The 8,586-nt window shown below is 41.7% G+C and overlaps 1 protein-coding gene across 5 annotated transcripts; it reads left to right on the top strand.

The window, feature by feature from the left end:
* The first annotated feature begins 2,843 nt into the window (after positions 1-2,843).
* LOC133906443 (probable translation initiation factor eIF-2B subunit delta) lies at positions 2,844-7,911 on the top strand. 5 transcript variants are annotated; one of them, XM_062348356.1, is made up of 8 exons: positions 2,844-3,318; positions 4,065-4,205; positions 4,497-4,864; positions 5,099-5,843; positions 5,930-6,026; positions 6,120-6,174; positions 6,966-7,077; positions 7,660-7,911. In XM_062348356.1, the coding sequence occupies exons 1-7, from the start codon at positions 2,970-2,972 to the stop codon at positions 7,026-7,028; spliced, it is 1,818 nt and encodes a 605-aa protein (XP_062204340.1). In that variant the 5' UTR covers positions 2,844-2,969; the 3' UTR covers positions 7,029-7,077; positions 7,660-7,911. The 5 variants fall into 5 exon arrangements, with proteins under 5 accessions (XP_062204340.1, XP_062204338.1, XP_062204339.1 ...); XM_062348354.1 differs by having other exon boundaries at positions 4,485-4,864; XM_062348355.1 differs by having other exon boundaries at positions 4,065-4,208.
* Positions 7,912-8,586: the final 675 nt, after the last annotated feature.

Below are 8,586 nucleotides of genomic sequence, written 5' to 3'. Positions count from 1 at the left end.
ACCTGCATCCACGCATTATTGGTCACATACATGTGCACATGGCTGCTTACAGTTGCACACAGGTAACGCACGAAACGTGCAGTACGTCACGTAGGCATGCAGCGGCCACGTAAGTCTCAGTGCAGACAGGCTGCAGAGTGCGCGCGTGCATGGGCCATGCATGCAGCCCGCGCGCGCGCAGGGCTCCACGCCCTTTCCAATGTGGATAACACGTACACGCTGGACCCCACGAGGTGTCGCCGCCACGTGTTTATAGTGGACATGGATCGTCGTCAATCCATGCGCGCCACTTGGGTGTACTGCGATCCATCGATCGGTCCAGTCCATGCCAATGTGCTCCCGTCCGCGTCCGGCCGGCCGGCCCCATGCACGTATGCATGCCATCGCCCGGGCAGCAACCAATGATACGTACGTCGACTAGTCGACCATGCATGTTTCAGATATGATCGGTGGTCACATAATTTCGAGAGGTTTCTGTACCACTATTAGTTGGTAGGTGTTCATCCTGCTAGCTTTTGACCATTTCGATCGATCCATTTGCACGACAATTCATCATGCAAGCTTTTGGTTACCGGAGATAGGAACCGAGAAAAATGAAGAATTTTGGCTAGGATAGTAACTTTTTTAAGTTATTTGGTTTTATCGTGGTAATATAGTATTTTATAAAAAACTAATATGTTATTTATGCAGTAGAGTAACCTTCTTGTTACAGTCCCAGAGACTACTACACAGGGAGGAACAAAGGTAATACTTTCTGAAGTCATACCATGTATTGAAAGTGGTGACAATAGAGTTCTTCGCCTACTACACATAGTCATATTATTATACTCCCTCCCATTGCAAATGTAGATCGTTTTAGACTCATGCACAAGGATTAAAAAAATAGATCAAATGATCTTATTGCCCCTTATTTATTTTGCATTGGAAAAGATAACTCATTCATTTGTGAGAGTGATAGCATCTATTAAACAAGAGCAAGAAGGGAACAAAAGAGAAAAAAAGTGCATAGAAGTTTAAGAACAATTTATATTTAGATAATAGTTGAGGAGGCTAAAACGACCTACATTTACAATCAGAGGGAGCACATTATAAGTGTTATGATACCATTGTTTATCATGTTTCCTTTGTATGTGTTGTTAGCTACATTGGTCAAAATATTGTAATAATTAATTGTTGGCTGTATATATCTCATGATAAAAAAGACAATTTTTTATCTATTTTCTAAAAAAATCACGCTAGCTTTTGGACACTTGAGATGTAGCTACTAGCTAGATATATAAAAAATGTGATATATGTAGTCAATGTGAAGGCTGACAATATATGCACACAAAAAAGTGGTAAAGGACGTACGTACTTTGACGGTTAGCCTGCTAGGAATCTGCGAAACCTGAGCCGATGCTGCATCAATAATTTGAACCACGTAAAAAAGGCACTGCATCATGCAAGAGTTAGCGCACCAATTATCTATGCATGCTTGCTCCTTCTCCAGCATCGATCGACCTTCACCATGGGATCGGAAATCCATAATTGGTGCAGAATCAAATTTCCAAAAATTACTGGTGTAGAATCAAATTTCAAAAACTAATTGGCGCAGAGTTTGCAGCACGTATTGAGCTGCATATAGCCACTAATTAACAAATCAAAATCATAAACTGATTGGAAAAGATAAGCACTTATATTTCAACACTTTTCCTCACGTGCAAGCTCCCACAGTTATCATTAGACGTGAAAATAAGAATTAGTTATAATTTTTATTTAATTGTGTTAAATAGGATTCAAACTCAAGACAGGTAGCCTAGATACTTATATTAAGTTACAAGTATTAACAAAATAAAAAAAAACCTAAGCTTACCAAAGAAAGATAGAGAATTCTTTTATACCTAAACAACGGGTTACCTCCCCATTGCTTTTTTTAAGAAAGGGTAATTTTATTAGATTAGTAGCACAAACACATTGCAAAATAGGAACCTAAGGTAAAGAAAAACGCAGATAAACACAGTTCCTGTCATCGGTACTCCAAGTGCATCTCTGATCCACCTTCACCGAATATGGTCTTAGGAATCAGAGCCGAACTCTGCATTGGCGAGGAGAGGCCATTGAAGGCAATAAGATTTTTTAGCCATCAGCAGTAACATCCCGCAGCCAAGATGTATTGGAGAAGATGCTTCGAGTAAGCTCGACGATTAGAAAGGGACCCAACGCTATCAAACACGTCAACGACTCGGAAGGGAGACCCAACACCTCCGACGAGCACATCATCGACCTAGAAGCTCGCATTCCATCACAGAGATGCAATACAATGTACACTCATACATAAACACATATATATACCTCACACATATATACTCATATAGCTGGAGAAACCATAAAGAAACAAAAGCATCAATGGATCTCGCACTAAATCCACTAGACATCTTAAAATCTAATCTAGCAAGCTAAACTACAAAGTAAAAATACTACGAACTAAGAATCGGGCCACCCTCCTCCTCCGACGCCCGGAGGCCGTCGGAGACGAGGGGGCCGGCCGAATCGTCTCTACTCCAACGCTTTCTCCTTCTCCTTAGTGTCTCTGCTGCTATCCTACCTCCCCCATGGCTTCTACGCTGCAGAGCAGTTGATATGGATCGCAAGTTCAGATGGGCTGGGCCTGTTTGATCCAACATCTTGGGTCTTCCATCGTGGGCCCAATTGCTACCTTGCATGGCCCACACGAAGATGTTCAGATGGGCTGGGCCTGTTTGGTCCAACATCTTGAGCCTTCCATCGTTGGCCCAATTGCTGCCTTGCATGGCCCACACGAAGATTATATCCGGCCGTCTGCTCCGCGCGCAGAGGATCCCGACGCCGCACGATCCATCCTCTTCCGCCTCTCCTTCCGAGTCGTCGTCGTTGCCACCGCCGCGCCCGCGTCCGAACCCCTGACCAAACCTTCGCGCCCGCGCCGCCGCCTTCTCCTCCGCCCAGGCGCGATGGATATCCGCCGCACTCCGCCGCGCTCTTCGTCCGGCGGGGGGGAGCCGAGGTTCCGCCAGGTCGGCTTCGTCACCTCCGCCGAGCCCGCAGCAGCGCCGGCCCCCTCGGCTCACGCACCGTCGTCGTCGCCGCCGGCGGCTCACCTCTCGCCGGGCCCTCTCTCGCCAGTCATGATCCCGCCTCCGCGGATCCCCGACCACCTCCCCGTTCCCGCTCCCGCGTCGGAGTCCATCATGCCTTCCTCCCCGCCGCCGGCTTCGTCGTCCCGCCTCGACGCGAGCTCCGACCTCGAAGACGACGATGTTGACGTCTCCTGGGCGCGGCCACCGCCCCCTGCTCTGCTAGGTATGCGGCTTCCAACTTTGCAATCCTAGTAGCTTTCGTGTGTGTGTATGACTCTATGCAGTGCGCGATTGATGTGGTTTTGAATCGGTTAGGATGGAAACCTCTATCTATAGTTTGCAATTGAGATTGTCTGATAACTAGCAATAGCTGCAACCTGTTGCAGTTACACATAGTTCTATTGCTTGTCTATTGCCTTGGTAATGCAGTCCAGAAGACAGTTCATATCGCAAATAAGCACTGATTGGAAGCCCCTTTACAATAAGAAGTATTGACGCTGCCAGGCATGAGTCCAGTCCAGGAGTATTATTAATATGGTAACCAGTTGGACGCACTTCGTTGCTATTGCTACTTGCCGATGCTGATAATAGTACGTTAGCCAAGCTAGTATCATGCTAACTACGATACAAGTAGTGAAGGTGAAACCCAATTCACGTAAAGTTTTTTTGCAAGGATTCTGTCGTCATGATCGATACATTAGAAACTAACCCCTGCTGGTGGAGAGGAGGCTATGATTGTAAATATACACACTGCCCCCGTGTTGATCTGCAATATAGATTGTGGAAAACGTGTCGCATTGTAGGATAGCTCACATCTGGGTTTAATATGTAGTGTTTGTTAATAATTCGCATGGTTGCTAGAGTAGACTGAGTAGCTAAACAGCATACCTTGTTGATCAGCATTGATTTCAATAATTGCTCGTGCATATGGTAATTAATTGTGTAATTTTCTTCTGTTAATTATTTCAGAACCAAATAAGAGAGATCTTACTGAAACAAAGAATGAAGGCGCTCCAACTTCAGTTCCACAAAAATCAAAACTTTCTAAAGCAGAGAGACGTGCTATTCAAGAGGCTCAACGTGCTGCCAAAGCTGCTGCAAAGGATGCAGGTAGTGGTAGTTCACCTGCTTTCATTCTTTACATTGTCACAGTGAACAAACAAAGCCCACTTATCTTCAAAAGAAAACTGGAGTAAGACACTGAACCCAGATTAGCTTATCAAGGAAATTTGAAGTAAAACAAAGGAAGCCTTTTACTTGAAGAAAAGAATGCGTTTTTGTTTTGGGTGGGAGGGTGGTTGGTTATGGCTCTCTGTTTACATTTGGTATCATTCAGAGGGATTCTCCTGGCGCACGTCAGCAGTTTTCAGACATGAACGTTGTGTACAGTGAAAATTGCAGGTTTATCAGGAAAATCAACAGCCATGGCTTCTGGTGCTAGCACTACAATGTCAAAGCAACCCAAGACAGCAAAAACATCTCTGAGAAATGATGTGACTCAAGTTAATCCCCCAATTGCTTCTGATAAGAAGACTGGCCAACACCCTCGTGACAAAGATCGAAAGAAAGATGCTCCGCACCCCCGCATGCAGTTTGATGATGTACATCGGGTGGAGAACACAAAGAGGCATTCAGTTGTCAACAAATCAGAAACTCAAAACAGAATTGAAATGTTCGGACATCTGCCTCAATATGCGCATGGCACTCAGCTTCCTGACCTCAAGTCAAAATTCTTTCTACTTGATGCAATGCATCCTTCTGTATACAAGGTAATTATCAAATACAGCGACACAAATATAAGTTAATGATACATATGAATGCTATTTCAGAGGGTTGGGCAAGGTCCTGAGCTAGTTCTCTTGAAATAAATAGAATTAGAAAACAGTGGGCAACCTTGCAATTTTGTTCCATCTTGCATTGCTGATTCTGTCAACAATATAATTGACCATTTATTGTTATTTGGTGAACACCGAATATCTTATGTCACATGTGTTATATTTCAGGTTGGACTTCAATATTTGTCTGGTGACATATCTGGTGACAATGCTCGTTGCATAGCAATGCTTCTTTCATTCAAAGAGGCAATAAATGATTACTCCACGCCTGCAGAAAAAACTCTCGATCGAGATCTTCCTGCTAAAATCAGTAGCTATGTGTCATTTCTCGTTGAGTGCAGGCCTCTTTCAATCAGCATGGGTAATGCTATTCGATTTTTGAAGAACAGGATTGCCAAGCTACCACTTACATTGTCGGAGTCAGAAGCTAAAGCTAGTCTTCAATCTGATATTGATGGTTTTATAAATGGGAAGATAATAGTTGCAGATAAGGTCATCGTTAGTCATGCTATCACAAAAATCAGAGATGATGATGTCTTATTGACATACGGGTCGCCCTCTGTTGTTGAAATGATTTTTGACCATGCTCATGAACTGGGAAAGAAATTTCGTGTTGCGGTGGTAGATTCTCGTCCAAACCTTGAGGGACAAAGATTATTGCGCAGATTAGTTGCGAAGGGTATCAGCTGCACATACACACACATAAATGCTGTGTCATACATCATGCATGAGGTTACAAGAGTGTTTGTGGGTGCCTCCTCAGTATTATCAAATGGAACTATCTACTCCAGAGTTGGGACAGCTTCTGTTGCCATGGTTGCACATGCTTTTCAAGTTCCTGTTCTAGTGTGTTGTGAGGCATATAAGTTTCATGAGAGGGTTCAACTTGATTCTATATGCTTTAATGAACTTGGTATGCTATTGTTGCTGTTTGTAAAGTAAGTTATTTGTTTAGTTTACTGTTAAGGAACTGCACAAGACATGATGTCATTTACTCAGGTGATCCAGATGCTATTTCAAGAGTTCCTGGCGGTGATAATTTGAGTCATCTAAAAAACTGGGTCGATATCAAAAATCTACAAGTTTTGAATCTTAAGTATGTGCCTTATTTTCCATAGGTGATAGGTGTTATAGTTGATAATTCATTTCTTAATTTACATATAATCAAATTGATTTTGTGCACCTGCAGGTATGACATCACCCCTTCTGATTATGTTTCAATGCTCATAACAGAATATGGAATGGTAAGATGTGCTTCAACTTCTCATTCAACTCTGTCCTTATAAGCAAATCATATTCAACATGTAAACTTTTCCTTCTTTTGCTGCTGGACTAATTTGACTAACAGTTCAGTGCAATGTTACTTTTACGAACATGTTAACTGGTTAGGGGATACTACCACTTTGGTTTTAGAGCTTTGAGCTGCAAATTTGTCTCAGCTTTTGCAGTGAGGAACATCACCCCATAATCTTAGCCAAATCAATAACTTCCCATTAAATTGTCAAGCTAGTTTATTTTTACTTGCTAATCACAATTAATTAGTTGATAGTATTGTCTAGTACTGTACGCAATGTACATCAAATTGATGAAGTATAAACCCGTATTAGAAGTCATGCCTAAACATTTTTTGATGTAATGATAACTTATTATAATATTGATAATTAATCTTATTATTTAATTTTAAATGTAATTATTAACTTATTATAAATGTATAATCATCCTTTGAATTTCAATTAATCGGCCACATAATAACTGATTACTTTGAGGCACCCTTCCTTCAAACACGCATATTCCTTTTTATCGCAACACTGCTCAAAAGTCCAGTACTTCTATTTACTTTGCGGGGATGTGTTTTTCCCTTTCATTGTGAAAATACACGTGCATTATTGTTTGCATTCGGACGCATTTATTCTGTTTAAATTTCTATTATGGGCAGCTACTCCAGGGATAAGTATCTTCATATTGTTTTGTTTAGAATATTTGAGGTAACCTGTCATTTGGTCCATTGAATTGATGATTTTTCTTGCTGTTGCAGCTCCCACCCACTAGTGTACCAGTTGTTTTGAGAGAGTACCGCAGGGAGCACATATGGATATAGACGTCACTGTTTTCCTTGATGATATAATGTCTTGCGTGTTTAATTTTAGGTATGGTGATTATAAAATTTTTGCTGCCTCAGTTGATGGTAGTGGAGTGGCGTGAACATATGTTTATATTTCATTTTTGCTACCATTAAATGGTTGTTCTTTCCTGTAATTTCTTGATTAATTAAGTTGAAGTAATCCACATCAAATTTTGCATTTACCTTTGCTAATGGGAGTATGAACAATGAATGACTCACCAGCATATTTGGTGTATGATATTGCTTGTCTAGGTTAGTTGTGTTCTTGTTCGTGCGAGCATACTGCACTAGTTTTTTTTTTTTTTGTATTTGCAGTAATTTTCTCACCGTCATGCAAATTAACCTTTTATCCATTGATAAACAGTTAAAACACCTTAAGAGGAATAGTTTTGGGCAGTAATTTACCTCATGTCATCTGGTGATGATTTTATTTCCTTTTAGTTGTAGTTTTGTAGAGCGCTTCATTTTCGCAATAATGGTCGGTTGCACTGACATGAAGCACTTCATCATTCAGGTCAGTTTCAACTTCCAGTCAGCAAGGATTGCTGTTTGCTTCATTTTCGCAATAATGGTCGGTTGCACTGACATGAAGCACTTCATCATTCAGGTCAGTTTCAACTTCCAGTCAGCAAGGATTGCTGTTTTGACTGTATACAGGACGGGCCATGGAGTAAAAGCCTCACATGTCCACAGATGCTAAATGCAAGACTTTCAAGCACCATTGTTGTTTGCAAGTTTTGTGCAGCCTAGAAAAGTTAGCATTGTTGGTCTCCAAATAATGGTTCATTAGTAGGCATATAATTGTTATCCTTGACTGAGGTGACCAAGCATGAATTTCCATGATATATATATATATATATACATATACAGAAGCACTATTAAACACCTAGCGCCAGCTAGCCAGTTTGCGCCAGCCCATGTGCGCCAGCTAGCCCCATAACGTTGCACACCTGCGCACCTTTGCCCTATTCCTGTCACGTATCCTCCCCCCAGACCCTAGCCACGTGTGTGTTGATGTGCCATGCTCGACACTCGTCATGTGTCACCCTTGCCCCCTCACGTCGTCCTAGGCTGCGATCGCCTTGGCCTTGGCTGTGTCTCGCCCTCGGTTGTCGTGACCTTCCCCTAGCCTTGGCCATAGCGCCCTCGGCCCTTGTTCCTCTTTTGCCCACATCAGCTACTGAAAAGTTGCTGAAGCTACTGAATGACTTGGAACTACTAATAACTATTAATAACAGTACTAAACAAACTACTTATACTACTGGCAACTACTAACATAAACTAGTAAAAAAAATTACAACTGACTCGAACTATTGAACAACTACTGACACTACTAACTAAAAACTACTGACAACTACTGAAAAAAACCACTGATAATTACTAACACTACTGAATAATTTACTATGAATTGGAACTACTGACACTATTGAATAGTAACCACTACTGAATAATTTTTCAATGAGTTGAAACTACTGACATACTAAAAAACTATTTAACACTACTTAGTGAGAACTATTGAACAAAACTATTGACA

The sequence above is a fragment of the Phragmites australis genome, chromosome 23, assembly GCF_958298935.1.
Source record: "Phragmites australis chromosome 23, lpPhrAust1.1, whole genome shotgun sequence".
Lineage (NCBI taxonomy): Eukaryota > Viridiplantae > Streptophyta > Magnoliopsida > Poales > Poaceae > Phragmites > Phragmites australis.
The sequence above is the reverse complement of the archived record's forward strand: the minus strand, read 5'-3'. Positions and strand labels throughout refer to the sequence as shown.

Excerpts from the sequence above, each read along its gene's own strand:
- LOC133906443 (XM_062348352.1), top strand. The coding sequence starts at position 2,970 with ATGGATATCCGCCGCACTCCGCCGCGCTCTTCGTCCGGCGGGGGGGAG. Across the intron at positions 5,844-5,929 it reads TATATGCTTTAATGAACTTG|GTGATCCAGATGCTATTTCA; the intron begins GTATGCTATTGT and ends TCATTTACTCAG. Across the intron at positions 6,027-6,119 it reads CTACAAGTTTTGAATCTTAA|GTATGACATCACCCCTTCTG; the intron begins GTATGTGCCTTA and ends GTGCACCTGCAG.